Source organism: Cebidichthys violaceus, unplaced genomic scaffold (genome assembly GCF_023349555.1).
Source record: "Cebidichthys violaceus isolate CVI_PGR_0920_01 unplaced genomic scaffold, fCebVio1.0.p SCAF_51, whole genome shotgun sequence".
Lineage (NCBI taxonomy): Eukaryota > Metazoa > Chordata > Actinopteri > Perciformes > Stichaeidae > Cebidichthys > Cebidichthys violaceus.
This window is the reverse complement of record NW_027176717.1, coordinates 1,418,771-1,446,019: the sequence shown is the minus strand read 5'-3', so window position 1 is coordinate 1,446,019 and position 27,249 is coordinate 1,418,771. Positions and strand designations below refer to the sequence as shown.

The 27,249-nt window shown below is 42.0% G+C and overlaps 1 protein-coding gene across 1 annotated transcript in view; it reads right to left on the bottom strand.

The window, feature by feature from the left end:
• The window catches only part of LOC137888094 (serine/threonine-protein kinase WNK1-like), an 81,674-nt gene that overhangs the window by 18,445 nt on the left and 35,980 nt on the right, over positions 1–27,249 (bottom strand). The window contains 18 exon segments of the mRNA XM_068731397.1: positions 306–357; positions 552–662; positions 964–1,080; positions 1,311–1,470; positions 1,603–1,673; positions 2,681–2,902; positions 5,805–5,879; positions 6,669–6,764; positions 9,262–10,734; positions 14,170–14,363; positions 14,989–15,058; positions 15,270–15,494; positions 15,609–15,688; positions 15,879–16,018; positions 16,561–16,649; positions 21,000–21,157; positions 22,446–22,666; positions 26,805–26,977. Coding sequence (XP_068587498.1) covers positions 306–357; positions 552–662; positions 964–1,080; positions 1,311–1,470; positions 1,603–1,673; positions 2,681–2,902; positions 5,805–5,879; positions 6,669–6,764; positions 9,262–10,734; positions 14,170–14,363; positions 14,989–15,058; positions 15,270–15,494; positions 15,609–15,688; positions 15,879–16,018; positions 16,561–16,649; positions 21,000–21,157; positions 22,446–22,666; positions 26,805–26,977 — 3,727 coding nt within the window.

Genomic DNA, 27,249 nt, shown 5'->3' with positions numbered 1-27,249 from the left:
CTCCGAGAGAACAATGTGCAAACTGCTATTCTTTTCTACAGCTAACCCGCTAAATAAGCAACAGGAAGCTTTGTGGATACAAACTAGACGCTTTAAAGAGAAAATACGGATAATCTCTGTGTGAATATTCTGTGTTGTTTATAGATGTGGTGGGAATTCAATGCTGTGCTCAAGGAAACACCTGCAGTGTGAATGCTTGACACAGATGCTTCAAGCGGCGTCTTAAAGTTGCCACCCTGTTGCTCGACTGGCACTTAAACTGGTGCATGTTGTTATTCTAAGGCTTTTTATTTTGTTCGTTTTACCTGGCATGGGGACAGATATAGCAGGAATCTGCTGCGCCATATCACCTGCCATCTGTAGATCAACAACACAACATGAAATAAACACTGAAAGATAGCTGGTATACGAGAAATAAAAGGAATACTGTACAGTGTGTATATTAACAACTATTTTAACATTTTTGTCTATTAAGAAGTCCAGCGACCCCTAAAAAACATTAAAAAACCACAAACAGAGAGAAAGAAATATAGACCGAGTGTTGTATTTACCTGGCTGTTTGTGTCTCTCTCGAGACCCTTCTCATCTGCGTTCTCTATCACCTCTCGGACCTGCTCAATGAATGACTCCCTCTCACTCTCCAGGATGAACTCACTCTGGACCTGATGTGAAAAAAAGACACGTTAAGATGTGTGAATGCGTGTTTGTAATAAGTGACGGAAACAAAGCTGGTTCGTACTTCCTATGCCAGTGCGTGGCAACCGAGGTATAATTTTGCTCTGTGTGGGAACCTGCTGATTACTCAATGAAAGGACAAGGACAAGAGCACAGCACTTATGTGTACTTCAGTGGTTTTGTGCGACAAAGAGTAGATAGCACGCATACTGGCATGTGAAGCACAGTCCAGCATTTTAACAGAGGTATTAATACAGTTGGAGAGAGCGAAAATGACGGTGTGTGTACCATGATCTGGGCGATCTCTTCAGGGTTGTCTCCATCCAGGTCAAATCTGAAAGTCACCATCTTCCTATTGTGGGTCTCCAGCTGACACTCTGCTACCCTGTCTCCTCGGTTGGAAATCTACACACACACCACACACACACCACACACCACACACACACACACACACAATTAGAAAGAAGAAGACGGAATGTAAACAGATAGGTATCTCTCATAGATGTTTCTCATTACGTATATCGAAAGTCGTAACTCTGTAACAACCAATAAAATACCAACAGTGGTACAGTGCAAAAGAATTTTTATTTATCGTTTCATTATGAGTTTATAGGATTCATAGGACGTGTTATTACATTGAGGACATGGAGTTTCGCCTTTGAGATCTTCTCATGGCGCGATCGGCTTCGCACAGAGCGTCTCTGATGTCTCTTGGTGGAGCGCCCTTCATGGCGGCCTCCTCCTCCTCCTCCTCCCTCGTTGCCGTCACTCAGACCTGAAGTCTCAGAGTGGCCACTGAGGTACGGAGGTCACATTTAATAAGAGAATAAGAGGCAAATAGTGAGAGACAGCATCAAAAAGATGAAATGTGATCAAAAATATTTAGGCAGTTCAGACAATGTGTTTGCTTGTTAACGCATTTATTACCTCTCTATAGATGAGAGAACTTGAGGTGGCTGTAGTTGGGACTGGGACAGCTCTGAAGACTGAGAGGCAGACTGAGAAACACACACACACACACACACACACACACACACACACACACACACACACACACACACACACACACACACACACACACACATGAAAATGCACGTACACACACAATCAAGATGATCGCTATCAACACAAACACCAGGGACATTTGGGGAAAGAAAATGCAGCAGGAAGGCATGAAATATAAGCAAAGTGTGACAACAATAAGAGAGAAAACTAACAAGATAGTAAGAAGTGGGTTCATGATTTTAGAGTAACACTATATAAAGCAGTCGTGAGACAGAATTGGTCCGAACAACAACTAAAACTAGAGCATGGAACAACAGTAACAAAGCAAGAACAAGAACATAAACAGGACTGTATTGATTAGGTGTATTAAATATCTCCAACTGCACATGCAACCCAGCCTCATAATTGATAAACATCTATAAATGATGACTTAGATATTAAAAAAAATGGTAAGAGCAGAGTTCAACCCTTGCACTTGGACCAAATAGAAATCTGCAGACAGTGAAACATGGATTCTATTAGACATTATGTATTTGTAGGCCAATCAAAACTGTCTCTGACGTCACACCAACAACCCAGGAATCCTCAAAACAAGCCACACAAGCTATTCTCCAACCAGACTAGTTATTCAATGTAGTAAAAGGAAATCAGAATATGTCATATTAATAATCACTAAAAAAGTAATGTACTGTAAATGCAGAACCATTGCAAAATACCACACACCAACTGGAAACCGTTGTTCAGATTGCAGATTTAATATAACTACCGTCCAAACTGTTTGGTGAATCTGACTTCCAAACCTCACAGATACTGCATATGGATATGAATAAGAATATGAAAATGTTCTTGCATCTTATAGAACATGCAGTCCATCCTCTCTTTCAAATGTGCATCATGGACAAGTAGGATTTCCATAAAAACAATGTTAACAATCCAATAATCCCAGGATTCAAACATCTACAGCATTCAGGTGTCGGGTCTGACCGTATATAAGCAGTACCTGGGGCGGGGCTTCCATGGGAGTATCAGGCGGGGCGGTGACTACACTGATGATTGGCACCACCGTAGCCAACGACTGAGGCACAGGTATGGGCACAGGAGGAGGAGGAGAAATAATAGTAGGCACCGCCCCAACAGGGAGCGGCAGAGGAGAGGGAGGGGAAGCCACAACCGACGGACAGGGCAGTGTCACCAAAGAAACGGAAGACGGAGTTAAGCTGGGCTGAGAAGAGGAGGAAGGGCCAGGAGGCAGAAAGAGAAAAGAAGGGAGAGAGAAGAAGGTAGATAAGGGTCGAGAGGACAGGTAGGAGGAAAAGCAAGGGAGCAACGTCAGAGGGAGGATGAGGAAGCAGATAAACCCGAGAAAAGACAGATACATGGCCTCGGTAACGGAACAGTGAGATAACTGTTCACCTTAAAGGCTTCACATCAAAAGAAAACTACTGTCAGCTTGTGAGTCTGGTTCTTTATTGATCTCCATGATAAATCATGTTAAAATAAAGACATCTATAGTTCACTGGAACATTGATCAAGCCTATTAGTGACAACATCTCAAATGAAACAACAAACTCTGTGACACAAAGGTTGTGTAAAACACACGCGACTCTTAAGATCATGCAACCACAAATACATCTCAACAGGCAACGTACAATGTGGCTTTACAGGTAGTAGAGGGCAGGCAGATTATTTGTACAATGCAGATAAGCAACACTCTTAATACCATATTAAAACACACACACACACACACACACACACACACACACACACACACACACACACACACACACACACACACACACACACACACACACACAGGACATAAAACCAGATGTTTCTCACACTTTACAAAGTGATTTAACGCTGCTGTAAGTCTATATTGAGTTTAAAGTCATTGCATGTGTTCTTGAGGTTTAAATGTCAAATGCATTACTTTCCTCATAAAACGGTTCCAAAGGGCGATTATTCTTAAAGGTGAGAAACCTGCATAGTTTACATCCGTCTTTACTAGCTGGTCTTCTTGATCCCTGCCTCTGTTGGCACATCGCTGTGTATCTTGGCGCATTACAGCCACCTGTCAATAGAGCGCTGCAGGGAAGTTAACACCGTGGTCGCATGACCACAAGTATACACAACAAGGCTGTGAAGGTAGTACTCGGTGTGCCTGTCCAGCATGAGACAAACACAACAAGGATCCACTCAAAAAGTGCTCCAAAGTGCTAGCAGAAGTCAAAAACTCTTTAAATAACCTACATTGTATTTCTTTTTTACATTTATGCACAACAAAAGGTACGGGGATGAAAATAATAGAGTATAACTAGCGCATGAATAACAGTGCATAACCAACCAGCCAGTTTACTTGCTGTCACACAAAGAAGTCAATCTATAAATGCGTCAATGTGAATCGTTCTTTACAATTAAATTCAGCTGCTCTTCGTAGCTACTGCCACAAAATGGCTGCATGTAAACCTTCTGATGCACATGACACTTGAATATCATTATCATTCTAATGATTACATATCCACAAGTGAAGACAGTAAAACATTTTGCAGACTGCATTGTTGACTTTGCAGATGTACTGTAAGCATCAGCTTTCGGTTTGTTTGGTCCGAAACAAGGGGGAAAAAATGAGACATTATTGCAGTTTAGTTCCTGTCTGCCTCCTGTTCACACTGACTTTTTATAAGTGAACCAAGAGGAGTAAACATGAAGTTATATGGACCGACAGGTAACTGCTTGATTGGACAGTTTTGGCGATTGTCCTCAGGACCCTCGAGGGAAATTAAATTCTGATGACTCAGGGACAGATGATGATTTATCAGAGTTGAGCTTTTGAAATAATTCTAAAATCACATTAAATCCTGTTTGTTTCACAACTTAAACAAAATGCACCAGAGTTCCCTTAGAAGTGAACCGAGACCCGCCTTTTTAGTCGGTCTCATTTTGGTTATTTGGTCCGACTGACTGCTTTCACACCAGAACCACATGAACCATACTAACTTCGTTTTGATCCAAACCCAAAGAGGTTAGGAGTAAAAACCAAAACATACTGGATTTTGGCCTGAACATCGATGCTACATCTCTTACAAGGTTTTTCCACTGCCCACTGTTACCAATATTCATCTTTTACCATTTATCAGTTGTGATTCAGGAAATCACCCATCTTCATTTGCTAAAAATGTGTTCATGTATTTGCCATCTATGTTTTAATAGTTAGAAGGAGCATTACATGTGGGGTGAACAAAGGAGAACTATTAACGATAGGCATCAACAAAACAAGATAGTGTGTCAAACAGACACACACACTATCACTAACAGATACACATGGGCACCGACAGCGCGTACATGAAAGACACATACACTCGCATACGTTCTGGTACCTGGACTATTGCCAGCCGAGCAGCTTGGTACAGAAAGTAAAGATGTTCTATACTAGGAGACGGACTGAGGTCAAAAAACTGAAGACACACACACACACACACACACACACACACACACACACACACACACACACACACACACAATCCCACATACAATTGTACAGACAAGTATAAACACATGAGGACAAACCCGGTGATAAGTGCAGGCAGCAAGCCAGAGAGTGGAAAGAAAAACAGAAAAACAATCTGAGCTGAACGAAGAAGAAAGAAGCAAAAAGACGAGCAAAACATGCAATAATAACACACGGGCCAAGAATGGCATTGAATATGAAGACTGACGGCAACTGTGTGTAAATGTGGATGTCCATGTGTGTGTCTGGGTGCCTGTGTATCCGTGTTTAAATGCAACTACAGTGGAGTGTATGGCAAAACAACAGAGAGCTGTTTGAAACTAAAACTAACCCTGAGGTGCAGTAATGAAGACTAAGAGGTCGGTGTTCAATAAATTGTCTTCAGTATAGATTTTAGCATGTGTGACAAAATGTTCAAGTGTACATAATTACTATATGTACAAACAGGAAGGTGTGTGTTTCGGTAAAGAGAAATGCATACATGTGTGAAGATCTTCAGTTAAATCCTGCACCTGTCTGCAAAGAGCCAGCACCAGCTTGTGTTTATTAGGAGTTTGTTTCTGAAGAATTGTGTTACATGTACAGTATATTTCATTAGTGGTGCTGCGTTACGTACCTGTGAAGACGCCTGTGGCAGAGATGTGTGTGTGGGGCTCTGAACTGATGTAATACTGTGACTGGATGAAACGACCTGAAGAGAGAAAGGAAAGCAGTGTGAGACAGAGAGCAGAGGAGAAAAGAGAGGAGAGATAATTAATCAATATGAATATAAATGTATCTTTTTTTGGTTTGACACTTTTTTATAGCTAGTGCAGTTCCCATGTCCTGATTATTATAACCTGGATAAACCAAAATTAGTTGGAAAATGCCAGGTGGGAAAAATCAATCTTATCTAATTAAAATCAGTTTTTTGCAACCCCCTGTGTTGTTAATTTCCTAATTGGTTGTCAAACAATATTACAATAAAAAGATTAAAAAAGTAAAATATGAATACAATGTCCATGATTGCAATAAAAGTGTTTTGTAAACACTGTAAATGTAATTAAGAGGGAATGGCCGTTTTGCTAGTCCATCTTTTTTTCTGAAAAGACATTTTTTTTTTATCTCTGATTAACATCCAATTTAATGCTCAATCAAATCAGTTTAGGGCTGCAATTAGTTCACCGCAGTGGCTTGTGCTGGGGGCAAACACAGTTTCTCAGAAAGACTGTGGTATAACTGCAGGCAAAGTGCCAGCTCTGTGGGAGTCGATACCTTGAAGCAAAGGCAACAACTTCAAAGTGAAAGCCGACATACGAGTTACTGCTGTATAAGCACATAGGATATAATGTGGAGGTATTTTTGTTTTTAATCTTTTTGGGGTTCGGACATCAAGGGGCGGTGGTGTTAAAAGTGAGATAAAAGTGATGACGTGAGAGAAGACTGGATGTCTAAAAAGTGACTTTGTAGGTTGCTTCAGTTGTTTTCCTACTTGTCTTACCTGTTGGGGGGCCCCAGGAGGAGCTGGCTGGGTGGTGACAGGGACCAGAGGGGGTCCCTGGGGAGTGGACTGGGGGGTGGGAGTCTGAGCCTGTTGCTGTGGAGCAGATTCAGAGAAAGACAGACAGAAGGGTGGACGGAGAGGACGAGATGTCGAAGGACATAAAAAGGTTGGAGGAGAGGGAAATCAAGAGAAATTGGCAATAAGGAGAAAGAAAAACGAGAAAACAAAATCAGAGCATGTTCGCAGTTCATCAACCAGAAACTGTACATTAGTGCAAACACAAGGTTCAGTTCTCTAGTGATCAGTGTTTAGTCTACATATTCTTCTTGTGTATGCACACATGCACACAGACAACGTCCATCTATACGGCAACAGATATATGCAGACCAATACCAACTGTATACACAGTTCGTAGTGTAGCATGTACAACAGTACAGGCACAGAACCGGGGTTAGGCAGGATGTAAGTACAGGGACTTTTGTTTTTACATGCAGGTCAAACCCTTAGTGATTGGTAGTGATATTAAATCAAAGAAGCACAAGGTAGAAACTGGAATACAGACACCAAATCCTTTCAACAACTCACCCCTCCCTAAAACATCCTAACGCGTCTTTTGTTGTATTGCAAACGATAAAATATGAGTCATGGCTGACTCTGCCTGTTCCTGATGGTGTTAAAGTAAAAGCAAAAGCTTGAGACTGCAAACATGCCTTGAGTCATGTTTAGTTGCCACATCGCCTGATATAATCCTGTTCAGAAAGCTTTTGCGGATAATTAGTCAAATTCTATAGTGAGTTTAGATTTACGAGATTTCATCCAGATGCTGTATAACCTGTCCTGAGCGCCACATTTGTTATGCTATAAAAAAAAAGCTCTTTCAATACTTTTCAAAAGAATCCTTAAAGAAAGTCTGAGTGGTTTGAAATGTTACAGATTTTCTTTCTATTTCCAGCAAAGTTAAACTTTGGTATTAGTGATTTTTGATCCTGGTACATTCCTAGCGAGCATTAAGCCACACAGAGCTGTATCATCCCTACCTAGGACATCATCATACAGACTGCTATGGCCGTTCTATTGACTGAACCCTTTACTTGTCATGAAGCACAAGCATGTCGCACCAGACACACTGCTACCTACCTTTTCTTAACATCATAAGCAGTCACGTAGAGACAAAAGAATTTCACAACAACGATATCTACTAAATACACTGTATGGAAACTTAAATGGATGAAAGATAATGACGTGAGAAAAACAAAACAGAGGTAGTGACATAAAGACTGAAGGAATTAGAAGAAAAAGGCCAGTGATCACAGTGATGGTTCAAAGTAAAACATGAAGAAAGTAAAGGTGACACTGATAATATCAGCATTCTAAAGGGTTTAATTAATTTGAACTGTGACCTTTGAACTTTGTGTAGGAAGTTGATTTCCAGTGTGGGTAGGAAACGACAATACAATACGCTGTAATAAAGAACTGACTTAAAGCCAAGATCTTTAGCAATTACAACACAAAACAGAATCTAAAGTATACAAATGAAAAGGCTATCCGCATGGTTACACTGAAAGGTTGGTCTAAGCCCCCTTGATTTTGTTGTATGTTTCTGAGTGTTTGTTCATACAAATCAACAAAGTCTCATAGCTTCATCACACTTCAAGGATTGTCTTAGGTGTCTAGAATAAATAGATATATTTGAAGTTTTTCTAGATACAATTTTCACCATTTGAGGCCAAAAACAGACTTTGGATTTGTAAGAGTAAAAATGTAAGTATACCATACATACAGTATACTGACACAAACACACATTTCTCATACACATTTGTATATGAACATACAGACAACATATTACTTACTGATATTTACAAAGAAATCAAATACACAATATAAACACAGGAGGGGGCTTAGACTGCTTACAAAGCTTGCACAACAGAGATTGTCCCAAAAGTCTACCTTCTGAATGTTGCTTTTAAAATAATTATTACTCAACTTATGTTGGATTTCAAATCAAATGCTCCTGGTCTTGGTTGAACCCAGATGTGCTCTGGGTTGTGCCCTCATCTATAATTTCTTACGAACTATTTAAGTATTGCTATGAGCACACATTGCCATAATGTGAGAGATTCTGAAGGCAGATGATGAGAATCTCTCTGTCATGTTGATATGACACAATTAAAGGCTACATGATGACAATAAGCATCAACTGGGGCTCCTGGGTTGGTAGGGTAAAAAAAAAAAAAAAAAAAAAAACACAGCAGGGATTGGTATAACAGGGTCTGGGTCAAATTACTATCATAAATTAATTCAGCCGCTTTTCATAGAAAGATTCACTTTAATTGATGGAAGTTTTTGATGTTTTTCAATTAAATGCAAATGACCTCATGGGCAAAAGATCATGAAAAAATAGGTCTATGGTAATATATATGAAATTCTTAATCTGAGTTGTTGGCTATTTGCAGTCAAATAACAAAGAAAATGTCCCAATAAGGCAATTACAAAGCTGGTTTTGGATCTTTGCTAAAAAAGCAACTTGTGTCATTTCCACTAGTAACTGACCCAGAGGTGTAGGGGTGTTTTTAAGGTCTAGACTCAGTACCAGAGTAAGGTTAGCGGCTTGCATGGCCAGCAATGACTCATGGTACGTCATATCGGGTTGGGCTGGTATCACCCCTCCATGCCGAGCCCAGGCGCTCTGGATCAAAGACTCCAGCTGGGTTAATGACGCTCCCCCAGGTTCGGTGGACGGAGTGGCAGGGAGAAAGCTCTGCATGGAGGGTGGATGTCCCTGGGGATCTACGGGGAACACTCCTCCGGATGAATCGTAGAGCGCGGCGGAGGACGAGTGAGGGATGGACTGAGCAGCGGAGAAGTCGAAGGGAGGGAGGAGAGGAGGGGGAGGAGGTGACTGGAATTCCCCGGCATCAGAGGAGGCCATCGAGTCACTGGAAGGTTCTGGGCTTCTGTCTTTTGTGGCTATACCTATGTGGTGAAGAAGAAGACTTCCTGGAGGTAAGGGGAGCTCGGGACTGATATATGCATACAGCTCTTCTGTCACCGGCTGAAGGCGGCTCGACGTGCCTGAACCACCTGATCCAGTTCCGGTGTTGTCCTCCAGAGGGAGGTCCATGGAGCTCCTTCTGGCCCGGTAAAGTCTGGATGCCAGGAGGCTTGGGTCTCCAGCGGCAGCTGCAGCGGCAGCGGCAGCGGCAGCTGCAGCGGCGGCGGCGGCTGCAGCTAAATGGAACTCAAAAACACTTCCAGTCGGTGGTGGGGCCTCAGCCATAACTGGAGGTGCAGTTATCGGGAAAGCCGACGAGGAGGCATGCTGTGGTGGAAGATAGCATCCATCAGACGAGGAAGAAGAGCCGCCAGTGGGCGCACTCATGGGGGGTAACGGTGGAGGGATTGGGCTGTGTGCACTCATTCTTTGCATGAGGTGTGCGTGCAAGTACCCTGGTTGAGGTGGAGGAACAGGATCGAAACCGAAACTAGCGGCTGCAGCTGCTGCTGCTGCTGCTTGCCTCTGCTGATGGAAACTTAAGTGGCCAAGCTGGTGTGCTGTCATTGGGTATCCACCGTAAGCCATCGCTTCATAATGGTCCAATAAGGCAGCTTGATTTAGACTTAATCTCCTCACTGCTTCCTCATGCTCTGCTCTCATGTCTTTATAGCCGTATAAACTTGGGTCAGATTGTCCTTGGAGATGCAGCGGCTCACCAACACCAAGTCTTTGAGCGGCTGCTGCAAAACCAGGATTCACCATGAAGAGAGAGGGCGTCTCAACACCCTCCATCCCAGAAAAGGGATGCAGGCTGCTCCCATAGCGAGTGTAGGCAGGCTGGAAGTGTCGAGTGTGTGCCTCGAGAATGGACGTGCTCTTGCGTCTCTGAGTGTTGTAGGCCTTAGGAGGCCCAGTGGGAGGAGGCGAGAAGGAAATGGGACGCTCAGGGATGGAGGGGAAGAAAATATTAGGGGGCTCTGGGAGAGTTTGGAGGGGGATGCTCCCTCCTGCTCCTACTCCTCCTCCTGTGCTTCCTCCTCCACTGTAGAGGTGCGGCATTGAATGCTGCTGCGACAATGAGATACAATGAATTTAAGAATGAGACTCAGAGAACGAGAGAGAGAACCACAGCAAAGGCCCACATGAAATGGAGAAAATAGTAAAGAGTATCATTTCAAAGCACTACCAAGAGAAAAAAGGGAGATATATTTTCTCTCCACATCAGAAACAAAAGATGTGTTTAAAATAGGACAGAATATAACCAACAGCTGTAAAAAAAGGAGTGATGAGATGAAGTTAAAAAGGTAATGTTAAAAAACAAAGCTGGAGTAGAACAGACAGACAGGCCAAGGGACAGACTGGTAAAGCACAAAGACAAGCAGACAACCCAAAGACAAGACAGTAAAAGACACTGTGAGCGATCACAGGTAGATACACAGTGGGGTAGTTTATGTAGAATAATACGAAGAAAAGAAAGGCCAGATAAGCTCAATCATATCCAGACGCACCTGCACTCAGGAAAACTGTCTTGTAGCAGAGATTCTTTCATCTATCTTAAATGAACGCTCTAATAATTTTGGCTGTCAAATGAGCAGCTTTCCTGATGGCACATGCACATGATAATGGAGCTTTGTATCATAGAGCAAAGTTAAAAGGTAAAGCCAGTCAATCTGTATTCAATGTGAACACATGGAGGTCGAACAGAGGGAGGCAGAGAGAGTTAAAGAGAGGTGGATGGGTAGAACGAGACTCACAGCGGTGTCTGAAAGTAAACCCTGAGGTCATACTAATCAAGACAAGGGATAAAATGCCTTAAATAAAGATACATAATTATCTCAGCTCACATTATATTGTATAAACAAACGTGATCAATATGTTAACTGTGAAGAGGACAGATGCTGTATGCATATTAATATTTAGTAAAGGAGGCTGGGAGGGACACAGCGCTACTAAAATAATTCATGTTTTTCTCAAGTGTGTGTCTCCTCTTATTTTCAATGAACTTGCAAATAAATTAAATTCTCTGATTCCATGTGGTTGTTTATGCATTTCTTATTTGGCTAGTTGTTCAAAGCTGTGACAAAAACCTGCACGAGTAACACAAGCTGTTTCATTAAGAATCCTTTCATTCACCACGCCATCCAGCTCTGCAGTGAGAGCATGTTGCATTAACTGCACTGGGCCTTTCCAACATGTTTAAGCAGTTTTATCTACTTCCAGACACCAGTGTGACCCCTATCCGCCATCTTTCTCTCTCTCCCTTCTTCTCTGGTTGTCACCAACCATCGTGGGCCTTGGGGTTTAGGACTGTAGGACTGTGAACCTACAGGGGTGGAGAACAGGGCAGGTAGGCTGGCCCTCCGCTGCCTGGCCCTGGGCAGAGAGGTGGCCGAGTGAATGGGTAGGACCGTCTCCAGGGCCTTGGAGAGGCGCCCAGCGAACGTGTCCCTCTCTGCTGCGAGAGGCATGCAGGGGGAGGCGGTGGTGTACGAGGATGAGGAGGACGGGTCTGGAGGAGGGGTGGAGGGCTGCTTTGGACGAACGGCCATTGGTGGAGGAGCATGGGAAAAGGAGTAGGAGGACGGAGGGACGCAAACAGACATGCTACGACTTCGACGACGGCGCAATGCGGGCTGTGGGCCAGAGAGGGGAGATAGAAGAGGATGGGACCAACATGGAAAACAAACGCAAAGGAATTTAAACATAGAAGTGAACTAAACATGCAAAATTAAATTTAAAATTAAAACACAACCAAAGGACGTGTAAAAAAGAAGAGGCTAAATGAAGAATACAGAATCCATAATTAGAACTTATTACATAAACAAACTAAATAATAGCTGCTACGTTTTTGAAGGATTAATGAAAGAGAAAAGGGCATTCTGTAAACGGGGGATCATTGCATCAGTGACTTTGTAGGAGCAACCGTTCCAGTTTTTCCAACAACAAATTTCAAGCAAAACCTGTTAGGAAAGTTAAAGACAAATAGCATAATAACACAAATAAATATAAATTACCTTATGAACAAAGGCAATAAAGACAAATTAAACACAAACAGAACAGTGAACAAAGAAATAGAAAGAAATAAACTCTAAACTAAATAATGAAATAAATTAACACAATATTACATAAAAGGAGAGAATGGTTATTCAAGATATTCAATTAAGTAGTTATTTAACGTGATAGACCAGTCTGTAAGTAAGTCAGTTTGTCTACACTGAAATTACCTTCAATGATAAAATAAGCCTATTGATAAATAGAACCATCATTAAATTATTCAATCAATCAGCCTACAAACTCAATGAATATCCAGTTGAACAATGTCAGTCAGTGTAGGTGCTGGTAAACTGGAAGTCAGTGGAAGAGCATCTATAGCCAAAAGGTCACCAGATGCAAACGTTGTGGGGAATTAAATAAGAAATGATCACTCCTCCTATCGTATTTACGTATAAATGTGCCCTTGAGCAAGGAATTGGACTCATCTGCTGCTAAAAGGTTTACAATTAATGATTATGGTTAAAACAAGCTATGCTCATCAAACATCCCCTGAGTGACTGAAACATATGATAAATGTAAATCCAGGGCCATAAGAGAGAAGAAGAAATGCAATATATCAGTATTCAATAAGAGTGAATAGACAAACAAATAAACAAACAAGGAGGGACTTCTAATTTCTAAAGGAAGAAAGTTTTAGAACGTTATCGTGCCATATCTAAGATTCATTATTTCCTTGGGAAAATTCTTAAAATGCAGTAAAAATCCCCAAAATGCTGAGCACACTGTATGCATAATTACATCACTCCCCTGACACCAGAATAATATACAGAATACCTGATCAACAAAATTAGGATAGTAAATGTGACATTTGCCCAGCGTCTTAGTTTACAGTGTAGTAGGTATTTCATCCTACTCATTCCTTATTCTTTCCTGAACAGGATGCTTCTGCCTGAGCAAAGTATAAAGCATGGTGGTTGATGAGAAGTACATTTTAACACACAGAACGAGGAGGATTGAGGGAGGAAGAAAGAAAGAGGCAACTGATGAAATGTCAGGATTGAGGTAAAGAGGGATGCACGACATCTGGTACGCTGAGGAGAAAGTGACTTACAGATTTAAAGATGAATTACAAAAAGGAATGCTTAGCTGGCTTACTATGAAAGTAACAAACTGAATAAATATCAGATTGTGTAATTAACTAACTTATCTAAGTGTCTTAAATATTGGCTGGCAGATGTGTTGCTTTCTCTCCGCGCAATGCAGTAAGTTGCAGCCTCAATAGACAAGAAGAAATCAAATACCTTCTAGTCCTCTTCTTCAGGTCATAAGATCATCTCCAAATAAAAAACATCAATAACATGCTCTTCTGTTTTTAGTTCAATAAATTGTCAGCCTACTCACTGCAAGCGTCATTCCTACTCACTCCCACTCCAAAACAAACGTCAAACTGACTATGCATATACAGCCTACACGTGCGCAATGTCCAATTTGGATGATAACGCCACTCACCATTGGCTGCGGCGGCTGGGTGTAGCCTGGGTGCTGCAGCGGGTTAGCAGAGGGGGTGGAGGGGTAAGGGGTTTGGGGCTGGGAAGGGGGATGGGGGGAGTGGGAGCAGCTGTAAGACATGGTCAGCTGACCCAGGTGGGGGGAGTCCGAGGAGAAAACGGAGGAGCCCTGGCCGCTGTCCAGGCCTCCTTCAGCTGAGGGGGAGAAAGACAAACAGAGATTTGTTAGGGTCACCTTCAGTCCAATAAAGTCTATCTTAAAGTAAAGACGAACAGAAACTCAGTATTTACGTGGGAAGAATCTGTATATCTCTGTAGGAATTTGCACTACATTAATACAAGTAATTCTTCTGCTGGTTTAAAAACAAAACAATGCATCAACCACAGGGGAGCACAAGCTGTTTATAAAGGGCACAACAACGCATGAACAACTTCAGTGGCATACAATTAAAGGAAGGAAGAACTAATAGTCAGTTCCAGCGTTTTCTGTTTACAATAGGAGGACTGTAAAGTGTGAGCCACACTTGCAAAGTAACTGAACAATCGCTGCCCCGTGTTTACAATATGATACTGGAATAACCCTCTTGGCTCGTGGTGAATGTTTTTAGAGATGTATGCAGTCATTTGTCACATGTTTTTAGAGATGGAAGTGCTGGAACGGTGTCTCATGGTAACCCTAAATCATACATTACAGATGCTTAAAATATTGTCTTTTATGAATAAGACATAGACATGCGACGGAAAAAACAACATCCATGCAGAATGTGATGATGCTGTGCTCTAAGTATCGACTCCCTGTGCAATTAGAAGTTTGTCTTACATGCGTGTGAGATGCCCGTCTGCTGATAGTGAAGCTGCTGTTGTTCCACTTCAGTCTCCTCGGCTTCTACCTGCAGACGAACAAACACAAGCTAGGGTTAAGTCTACCGCTGGAAAAAGGACCACGTGGACTCTTACTACGAAAACCCTGAAAATATCCGTATTTCAGTCTCTTGTTCTAACAACCAGTCGAGTGTTCCAAAAGTACAAATACACTAACAAACTGATTTACTTTAATCATTAAACATTAAACTAAGCTAGCTAGCTTAGCGGTCAACTAACCTGTGTGTGAGAAGATTTGAGTGTCTCTTGCTGCTGTTGCTGTTGTTGCTGCTGTTGCTGCTGTTGCTGTTGTTGTTGTTGTTGTTCTGTCTCAAGTTTTCTCTTCTCCTGTTCTTCTCGTACCAGCTGCCTCTGTTCTCTCTTCCGCCGGATCAGAGACACGCGACCCTTGATAGCCTTCGCCATGGTCTTATGGTCACCCTCAGCAACGTAGCCGGACTCAACCTGGGGAGTTGGTTGAAGCCACACACACACACTCTCTTTTTAACCATCTTCATCCATCAACCCTCCTCCATCTCTTCTTACCACATAGTTCTTCTCCTTCCATTCTGTACATACCATTTCCTGGGCCACATCTTCAGGGACGTCCTTGTTCAGGTCAAAGGAGAACTCGATGGCTTCGTTGTCTTTGTATTTGCCTGCAAACAAGTGAACAAATGGCTGGTCAGGAAGCTGTCCCTCTGTCTTCTTTGGAGTAATCAAAATCTACATTGTAAAAATAGTGTTTATGGTTATCAATACAAAAGTATCTGTTTGTGGAACTAAGACTTTAGGAATGGCAGACATTACAAGATCTTAATTAGATGAAGAAATACAATTATGCCTTGCCTTTGAGCTTCTTGACATCTTCTATCCTGAGCCAAAGTTTGATGGCAATCATTTCCCCATCATCCTCTTCTGCCAGTTCAACCCTGACCCCTGTGTCCTCCTGGAAGAACGCATGGTTCAACAGGATCTTTATAGCATACCTAGAGGAACCAGAGAAAAGAAAAAAGATATGTAAGAGGGGATTCACTTCTTGAAGACCAGCGACGACTTGTGAGCTGGTCTCCAGCTGATAAGCCAATAGGACAGACGTGGTATTTCATTTATCTGTTGAGAAACACAACAAGTTGACAACAATGAGTCCGGGGACAGTCTGTCTTCCACATTTATATATCATTGTCTCAAATAAACTGAATGGCAGACCATCATATAACTATTCTTCCCCAAGACACTGTGAAGAAAAACAAAGGGAGGGAAAGAGAGTTTGGCTTTGGTTTAGTATCAGGTACGGTGAATGTTTTGGCATACCAACAGCATGGTCAGACACAGAACCGAGGACTTCCTATTTCTGACCAAGAAGCTGTGAATCAGAACAGGATTAAGAGAGGGGGCACCATCAAACATTACAAGGCTTATTGTGATTCATTTAATTTTAATAAAGTAAGAGATTGATGCAAACGTCTATACAGTAAAGATATTACTAATTAAAAACAATGCAGAGTTAAGCTGTGTGTGTGTCTCTCACCTCTCATCCTTGTTTGTTCTGATGCAGCCCTCTATAATTTCCTTCACCTCTGGAATGGCCACCTTGTCAAAACTGCCAGGCTTAACTCCCTGCAAACACAGGAAGAAGAGCAGTGAAGACAAGGAAGCTTTTAGAGAAAGACAAGGAGTCTCTCACACACACACACACACACACACACACACACACACACACACACACACACACACACACACACACACACACACACACACACACACACACACACACACACACACACACACACACACACACACACACACACACACACACAAAATGGTAGATACACTTGCTGGAGTTTGGGATAGAACTGAAACACACCGTTTTTCTTTCTCACTAAGGTATAGGAGGAAAACACACAAACAAACACACTGTTCCTACATGTGCTGTACATTCATTCATGGTCATTTTTAAGAAAACAGTTCTATGCTCGCTTTCTGTTTTTTATTTTGCCTCTGTATGCAATGCACAACACAATTATTCTTCAGAATACGAAAATAGAAAACAGGACAAATGAATTAAAGAAATAGCAGTAATAGAAATATGGACCAAATTAGAAAGCGTCAAAAGACTGAACTGCCAAAATCCTATTACATACTTCAGGATTAACTGTTACTAATTAAATTAAATGGAACTTTGTGAAATACCCATTCAGCAATTAAATTCATGAGCCATGCAAATAGAGCATTTTACTGTTAACAGTATTTTATGATGGTTAAACATTTGACAGACAGGTCCCGCAGTAAATCAGGACTATTAAATCCCACATAAACCCAGATATCCTCTCAGGAATACATAATGAATCACAGCCGTCCAGAGCCAATTAAGAAAACCAGAGGCCATTTTAATGGATAAAACTAATAAAAGGTATCAGCTGGGACTCATTCTGAAGGCCCTTCTAACGCCTAATATCAAGAAAAGGCAACACTGGAGATCTTCCCAAAGAAGAAAACAGCTGCAAGACAACAGAAACAATCTATATCTTCATGATGCAGCACAATGCAGGGGGTATAGTATTACACTTTTTGGCACAATAAACTAAAAAGGAACCTCTAAAGGCCCATCAGATTTTTAGGTAGATCATTCAAAAGCCCCAGAGCTTGACAGAAGGCATCTTAATGACTGGCCCAGTTGTTTAAACATTGGAGGATCAAAATAGAAACAGAAGCAAAGTCAAAAAAAGAACGAAGCTGAAGCTTTATCCTGAATGAATAACAAGGTAGCAAACAAAAATGACATGCTCCAGAAAACACGACAACCTCTCCATCTGCCGTACACCTGTATGGAGTATAAAATCATGGAATCATCCAGGTGGAGCTCACAGTTACATTAAGCTAGATCAGAACTATTTCTAATAGTTTCCTTAAATCACACATTATATATCAAATATTAAATCAGAACGATGAGTGCAGATTGGAAGCAATAAAAACTCAAAAACACAGCTGGATGAAAAGAAAAAAGAGAACGACAGAGAGACAGTTGGACAGGTTTAAGGTTGATCAAATAAAAGGTAGGGAACTTACCTAGAAACCTAGAAAACAGACAGACTAGAAACCTGTTGGACTAACAGATGTCTTGGGAAGTTGTTTTCAGTCTGAACTAGCTCTTTATTTCACCCTGTTCATGACCACCTACTTCTGCTCTTGTCCTCCAGCTCTGTCTTCCCTTCCTCTCCTGCAAGCCCCCAGTTCACCATTACGCAACAACCCCCCATCTCCGTCTCTTGGTCACACACTCTCTCACACACACACACACACACACACACACACACACACACACACACACACACACACACACGATTCCAGGGCCAAACAAAGTTAGGACTAATGGAGGAAGTAATGGTATTAAGTCTGACAGAAGAAGGGAGGATGAAGGGGAGAAGGAGGGAAAGAAAGCAAGATTTCAGTATAAGGATGATTGGAGGTCAGGAATGTTCCAGAAGGAAAGGTGCCATGAAGTACGTCAACAACGGTGTATGTCAACGTACAGTATCACAAGTACATCTGCACAACCCATGTGCTCTCAGTGTCGGAAACACCAGTATGAGATATATCAAAATCTAATTAAGATTAAAATACTGATGTGAAAAATGTTTAGTTTATTGAGGTGATTTTTTCTTTTGTTAGACATGCCAGGCCAGTGGTTCCCAACCTTTTTGTGACCCTTCCAACTGGTTCTATACGTCAATGAGTTATGATCTGGACAACTGTTTAGTGGTCTGAAGAGGTAAAATGATCCAGCAAAAACACAAAAAGAAGAAGTTAAAAGAATACATTTAGGCATGTTTTGTGCTTTCCTATTTAATAAATTGTCTCATTATCCTGCAACACCTTACAAGTGACCCAAACACCAATTTAGCAAATTGAGACCGACAACGTGAGAGTCTGATATCGATACAGTGATGAAGATCGTTCCTTAAACAACCTGTATTTGAATGTTAGTGACCTTTCAGAGCAACTATTAAGCTCAACCATCATTAAACTATGATAAAGAGGTAGTAGGCCTTAATTGTTATATGCTACAGTGGACATTAAATCACAACAAAGTGTCTGTCGGTTTCAGAAGTGTATTTCACATTTATTGTTTTATTTTCTTAAATGCAGTTTAAAGATATCAGGGGTCGACTGAGGTCTCTGACTTTGTGGGAAATGGAGGGTGGAAGGCTGTAAGGCTGGATTAGGCAGTGACATGAAAGGAAGCAGGTGACTGGGACACCCTGGGGTTGTCACAAGGCTCTGTGTGTGTGTGTGTGTGTGTGTGTGTGTGTGTGTGTGTGTGTGTGTGTGTGTGTGTGTGTGTGTGTGTGTGTGTGTGTGTGTGTGACAATAACAAATACAGACAACTGAAGTTGGTTGTTTGACAAAATGTCTGGCTGACTGAATAACAAGATCTGAGAAGCATAATGCGCTTTCACTTTCAATTTATGAGATTACTGCTATGAAATTATAACTCAAACACATACACACAAACACAGAGGCCGAGGTCACAACGATAATCTGATTTGGCCGTGTGATTTCAATTTTGTGCGAGTTAGACGAGGCGAGATGGACATATGGATCGAAATATACTGTCTGAATTTATTCTGCGCATGAAGTTTTTTAAATTAAATTGACAGATTCAGTTCTTTTCTCTCACAGTGGTGCTCAGAGGCAATCTTAATCCAAATCCTTTCAATCTGAATGTGCCAGTTAGATAAAGGATTTGATTGATTCCATTACTGGACTGAAACTGAATATTCATTAAAGCATATAAGCTATAACATTATGAAACCAGTGCCCTTGCACCCTGGCTACAATTATTAAATAGAAAATGGAACACATCTATTTTGATTTTTGGTATACACATTATAGGGAAACAGCTGCCAGTGTGTGTCTAAAGTTGACATTCAATTTTACTATTAGACTTCACGAGAGGTAGCAGAAGAATTAGTTTCAGCTGAGGGGGATGTTGCACTCATCCATAAGCTATAAACAACACTGCGTTTCTGTCGTATTACCAGCAAAATATTTAGGGATTATTGTGGTAATCATTCCTTTGAAATTAACGTTATTTGTAAAAACTGTATCTAATTAAGTAAAGACGTGCCCACATGTTTGAGCATCTTTTCTGGTTGGCACTGCTGCATGTTTCCCATGAAGCTGAAATATAAGAGGAGATAAGACGGATCGAGGCAGAGAGAACACAGAGATAATGGAAGCACTCGAGCAGGATGGAGGGAGATGAAGAGAAAAAGAGATTTCTAGTAAAATCCTCTGGTCCATTAACCATCACTGTCAGCCTCCACAAAGCTGAACTCAGTCCTGTGAGGAAAGGAGGGAGACAGCTCTCATCTGCCTCTCTCTGTGTGTGTGTGTGTGTGTATGTGTATGTGTGTGTGTGTGTGTGTGTGTGTGTGTGTGTGTGTGTGTGTGTGTGTGTGTGTGTGTGTGTTGGGGTCACAACCTCAGCAGCACTCAACTTAAAACAGCCTCTGATGCATCTGTTGTCCACTCCGTCTGTGTTCTGTTCTCAGCCAACTGTCTATCAAATTTTTTTAGCAAAAGTTGGATTGTTACAAAGCTCAAAGTGAATGGAAAGTAAGTCTGTTTCAATCCATTTATATTTTTACCATACATGTGTCATATTTCCCTTCATTTAATTTCAACTTTGTCTCAGAGAGAGCTCTGAGAAAAACACGGTCATATGACTGGATCTCCCACAGCTCATGCCAAACTTATTAATACAGTCAGTAAACAAGTAGAGGAGTGGCAGAGAGAGGAGGGAGGAGGAGGGAGGAGATTACAGACAAAAAAGGACAAACAGGGCTGTTGGACGCAACGGATGAATGTCACAACTCGGTGTCTCCGCAGTGTAACTTCATTCACAGCTGAGCCATCCAAAAGATACAGTTTCACACCCATACAGTAGAGGAGAGGCCGACTTACACTAGTGACCCGCCTGTAGATCTGGGCAGCGTTCTGACACTCAGAGTAGGGGTACTCCGAGGTAGCCATCTCCAGCATACACATCCCGAAGGCGTAGACGTCCACGGATTCATCGTACTTCTCCTCATACATCTCTGGAGCCATAAACTCTGGGGTTCCTGAAGAAAAGGAGAGGGGGAAATAATTAACCCTTAGATAGAATTAAGGTCTCTAAGTCATCATGTTAAACTCAACATGGTACCTGTTATGTAACAAAATATATCTGCACACTACGAGGTTTAAATAAACAAAGCTGAAAAACAAACTGGCTCAGTCGGTTATAACTAACACATACTAAAATGATTTGTAGAGGACTAAACATTCCCTAAACACAGCTGGGAATTGTAAATTACAAACTCACTTACTGGCAGCCTTATTGTGTGCGTGTGTGTGCACATTCATGCATTCATGCGAGTGTTTGGGGAAATCTGCAAGTGTCCAAATAGTTGAGGTCGGTCTAATTACTACAAAGCAGCTGTGAGAGTTAAAAAGCACATGATTCTCGCCTCAAGTGCATGAGAATATGCACAGTAATGGTACTTGTGGGCGAATGCGTACGAATACCAGAATATCTGTGGTTAACAACTGAATGGCAGCCGAATTGTTACATGGAGCACAGCAGGCACTTTTTAACTCAACTTCAGTATAAATGTGTGTAATCTGCGGGGTGTGTATTTTTGCTGTGTGCACAGTATGTAGCCATCACATCTCCAGACAGCTTAATCCTAGCTTAAAAGCAGACTGACTGACTGACGAGTATTTCACATTTCCAAATACCAGCGGTTTGCTTTTAAAACCACACATTTCAGAAGCAGTAAGATTAATCGACAGTAGGCGTGTGTAGTAGGACACAATGTCGCCGTGCTCATGTCTTTGCGTACACCTGACAGCGTGTGTGTGTGTGTGTGTGTGTGTGTACGTGTGTGTGTGTTCAACGATTATTGTTGAGGCAAAGTCACATGAATGATGTCAGTTGTTTAACTTTCTCCTCGTCTGCAGCTCTTAAAGTTTCACATAGATAAACAACTTTATGTCTATAAACCTATAGGGCTGGGCGATTCAATATGATCATTATCTGTCAGTGGAATCATATCGTGATGAAATATATATTGAGATATTGTGATACACAATCACATCATCTAAATTGATAATATCATGCACATACTAACTAAAACTTCTCAGAAAATCTCAGAATTTTGACCTAAATTCTTAAATAAATGCTATAGACTGTATATTGGATAAGCAGAAAACATGCTATATGATGATATGTATCGTTATCGAGATATGAAATGACCTACAACGTGTTAGAAGACTTTGGCCACCTCGCCCAGCTCTACAGACTGGTGTGTGTGAGATGTTAGAGATGAGGAACTAGGAACTAGTGGCTGTGTACAGGCTTTTTCCTACCTATGACACTCTTGGCGAAGGAAGCCCTCTTTAGCGTGGCTAAACCCAGGTCCCCGATCTTCACCGAGCCTGTGGGCCCCGTGATGAAGATGTTGTCGCATTTCAGGTCCCTGTGAATGATAGGCGGCGTTCTGGTGTGCAGGAAGTGAAGGCCTTTGAGGATCTGCCTACACCACGATCGCAGGACCTTGATTTTCATCACCTTGAAACGCTTCAGGTAGCTGCGGAACAAAGAAAATCACACACACGCACAGACATGTCATTTAACAATGCTTCGTTGGAGATTAAGTGTACAAAAATATATAGAGAGCAGCAGCTTTAACCCCTTAAAGCTAGAACATGTATCCTGTTCAAGTGGCATTTGTCCGCCAGCTAAGAAAAAACAAAGCTGCCTCACTCTGCATCTCATATCTCATCTGTAGCATCGTGTCATTGAGGTTTAGGGGCTCTTCTGAAGTGTTTTGAATGTATTATACAGTAATATTATTATGGCAGGACACTGAAAACCATCCATGAGGGAATGAATTATTCCAAAGCAAAGCATGGAGGGCCGGACGATGGCCAGATAAAATGCAGCAACGGAAACACGGATAACGCTTCAATTAAAGATGAAAGCCTACAAAGCAAAGTGGATTACTGTCGGACATTTCCATCTTCAAAACAGATACTCACACAAACATGAATGAATATGCGTATAAAAACACACACGAACAAAGACAAGCCGTTCTGGCATCTGCATGGTTAGAGACAAACAGAGCTATGACCTTATTCTACCTTTTGGAAAACAGACATTTTAGCCTGGATACAAATATGTCGACCAGAGTTATGAGAGTCTGGAATGTATCCCAACATGGTACAGTGGGGAAATTGGGACACCCTTTGACAGGTCGCAAGCCATCACAGAACCAGCACAGACCCACACCTATGTGTGATCTGGAGTCTCCAGTCCATGTAGTTCACATGTCTTTGGAATGTGGGAGGAAACCCCCACAGGATTACAGGGAGACCAATGCAGGAATTTTCAGTGTGTTCAAAATGTATTTCTCTTTTAGTCAAAGTTAAACATGCAGTCGTTTTTTATTGAATTGATTTGACGAAAAGGCTTCAGTCAACACTTCTCTTGAAGAGCTTTGAGAAAAGTCATCTGACTATCACTCTTGATTAGCTAATTTAAACTCGCTGCTTGAATTCTAAGCAAAGTGTTTCCAATTTGCTCTTATCAGCCGGGGACGTGTCTGCCTCAGCTCTTGAGCTAAAATTCAAGTACCAAGCAGTACCAAGTGCAGGCAGGGTTAGTCGTCCTCTGATCATCTAGACCAGGGATACTCAACTGGCTTTGCTCGGGGGCTACTTTTGCAAAATGACAGGAGGGGCCAGTTAATACGCAAACATGGACGATTATCCAAAAAAAAAAAAATCTCTCTCACTTTCAAGGGTTTGAGGACTCAGGGCTTAGCCCGGACCTCTGCTTGTTATGTGCTCATTTCACTGCATCACAGCAGGCAGGATAATTTGATTTGAGCTAATTGTTATTTGTTAAAGCACTTTGAGCTCAAAATCATCTCATCCTTAATCTATTTACTGCATTTAATTCAATGTCCAAGCTTTTTTTTACATAGCTCAAACAGACTGCCCGTGGTCCAAGTGAAAAGCAGCTGACTGAACCGAGGTCTAAAAGACGCCTCGCATATATTTGAACTCTTTAAACCTTATTTTAATTAGTCTCTCCTTGTTGCAGGAGCAGCAGCATGCTAACATACCCTTCACAACAGAGGCCACTGAATGACAACCAGGCCGGCAGGCAGCCTCTCTGCTGACCAGTGGGATCAAAATAATCAACATGCATTGTGTCCGCTCTTCTGTCCTTGGCCTGCGATGAACTCTAGCTTCATCAGGATTATTGGCCCACCAGGTACAGTTCACTGTGAACGTTAGCATTAATAATATTCAAATTCACAGGCAGTCAATTCCATACCAGCAACAGAGTATGACCACATGCTCTCACCATTCCTCTATGTCTTTACAGGTTACACAGAGGAATTTATTAGACATCTGGCTTCAGGGCACTGAAACATGATCTTTTTAAGTGAACATACATCAAAATGTACATCTGCTTAACTTGAGAGTTTGTACTAAAACCTTTCAAACGCCTCTTCCTCAGATCCATCCCCATCTCTTGCTTTTATTTCAACTTCTCACGTGGCACTCTGGTCTCCTCTTCCTCAGTCTGCACCTTCCTCCCTTTTACCTACCTGCCCTCCTCTGCCTCGCCTGTCTCCTCTGCTTTCTTTATCTCGCTTTCAGACGTCAGAACAGTGTTGACAGACAGGGTAAACCATGTGGCATGCGCTGCTTGAGTGACACTGCACAAAGCATCTCTCCAGCACACGGTCACTCAACCACGCTCTTTTCAACATGTACACCTAAATACATAGATACATCTTTGCACTGTGAGAAATGTGCAGATATACATAGATATAGAGTATGTGAACAGTACATACGGTACTCGTGCATGCATGAACAGATAAGCAATCACTCACACACACACACACACACACACACACACACACACACACACACACACACACACACACACACACACACACACAGACACACATACTGTAGATAAGGGGCCTCTAATACCCTGAACCCACGCTGGTCAGTATTTCCATTCTCACCATTGCCCTCCCTTCCTATCAGTCCTCCCTCTCACCATCCCTCCTTCTTTTTTCCACCACTTCAACACACACACACACACACAACAGTTCCTCTCCTTTCTGAGTCTTCATTTGGATGGCAGCCAAATCCCTGTGCAGCCTCGATCCTGTTCATATATGTACATTTCTCACTATTTTTTGACATTTTATAGACCAAACAATACAATCAGCAGATTAATAGTCTATCGAGTATTAGGTATACTTGATGTATAAAGTACAATGTGATTGTTCGTGGTGTTCATGGCTGTCTATTGTACAGTACATGCCCTACTAAACTTTGTTTTTGCATTCCAGTGACTCATTTTGTCCAAGGTCTTGTCTGAATATTAAAATTACTAAAAACCTTTTTAATAATTCATATTTCCTGAAAAGTAAAGAAATATATATATCTGTTAATGAACTGTTATGTGTGAAACATGCTGGATAGATGTAGGACGCCTGCATTTGTTAAAGTTGTGAAGCTTTTGCAGTCTTCCAGTGGAGGGTGCTACTGTCCTTGGCAGTGCTGTGCTGCTGGAGTAATACTCTCCCTCTGTGGTCACAGGTGTTTCATTGGTTTGTCACTCTGCCTCGCTGCCTTTAAACTGGATTTCTACTTTTTCATTTGACTATTTGTGCGTTTATCTGCCTCTTTAGCCAACTTTCTCAGACCGTTTGACTTCCTGTCTCCCTCCTTCTATGATTTAGCATACAACTATCAGTCTGGTCATCCATCCACGTCTCCCCCCCGCCTCCCCTCCCCACATGCCTCATTTGGTGTCTCTCCCTCTGTCTGTCTCTCTGACAGGAATGAGAGGAATCTGCAGCAGAAGCAGCAGCTGGCAGGTGGGCCGATGTCCCACGATGCACTGCGTGGGGCACGCCATGCGCCACACATTTAGCCTTTTTATTGTGTCAGGAGCTCAACAACCACATTCGCATTCACAGACACACATCTATTCTGCACAGCAGAGAGACCGGCATGCGGGCAAGGCGTGGACAATGACAGCCACAAGTGCGTCAATACGCCTGTGAATTTAGGGGAGGGGAGGGGCCGACGGACGGCCCACAGATATAAAGCGTGCCGCACACACAGAAAGCAGTCGCCCTGTGATTCCTGAGCTTTCCCAACTTATTGTCCACTCAGTCTGTCACATATACACTGTAAATAACACAGACACATACTATACTGTACATGTAACGAGTCAGACACGCTAGCTGACCCACTAACAGCTGCTCTCAGCACTGAACTCCGGCTGGGAGGTGATGTGCTGATGACACCGCAGGCTGTTTGAAGTCGAAAATAGAGAAGAACTGCGTATTGTTTCGACAGGAAAGAGGAGGTGACAGGTGTGTGTGTGTGTGTGTGTGTGTGTGTGTGTGTGTGTGTGTGTGTGTGTGTGTGTAATTTCTACATTTCAACAAAAAACTGGAAGTGAGTCATCATCTGTAATGACGGTGCTCTTCAGAAGCAAAAGGAAAAAGAGGAATGTGTGCACGTGTTTGTGCATATTCCTTGCATATTCCTTGCAAATTCATGAACTGCATACTTCAAATGCAACACAAGTCTTTGCTTTCCATGCCAATAAGTTACGACTTCTTTTACTCCCAAGGTCACTAAACCAACATTTTGGAAAAGTAATTGTATTTCTCATGAACTCACGTTTTAAGTGTGCCAGATGTCATGAGCTCCGTGACCAGAACAATACATTTCTTTCCTTTGCACGGTCCCTCCCAGGAGTCATAGAAGCGGACAATGTTAGGATGCTGGAGACCCTTCAACATCCCGGCCTCCTCTTTGAAGCGCTGGCGCTCAGACTTGGACAGCTTGCGATCCTGCACACGGGACAGAAGAGGAAAAAAAGAAACAACAACTAAGAAACATTGTTCATCGGAAAATCTAGAGGGCATTTACTCAAACAAAGAGTGAGTGAGATTAAAATCAAATGAAGCTGGAAGAAGGGTTGGAGGGGTGGAGAGGAAAGCTAATCAACAGAGGGAAATAAACAAGTTAGGTAGAGAAGAGAGAGCACAGGAGGAATAATAAATGCTTACAAAACATCAAACACTGAAACACCATCTAAACATGCTGCCAGAATACCAATGCA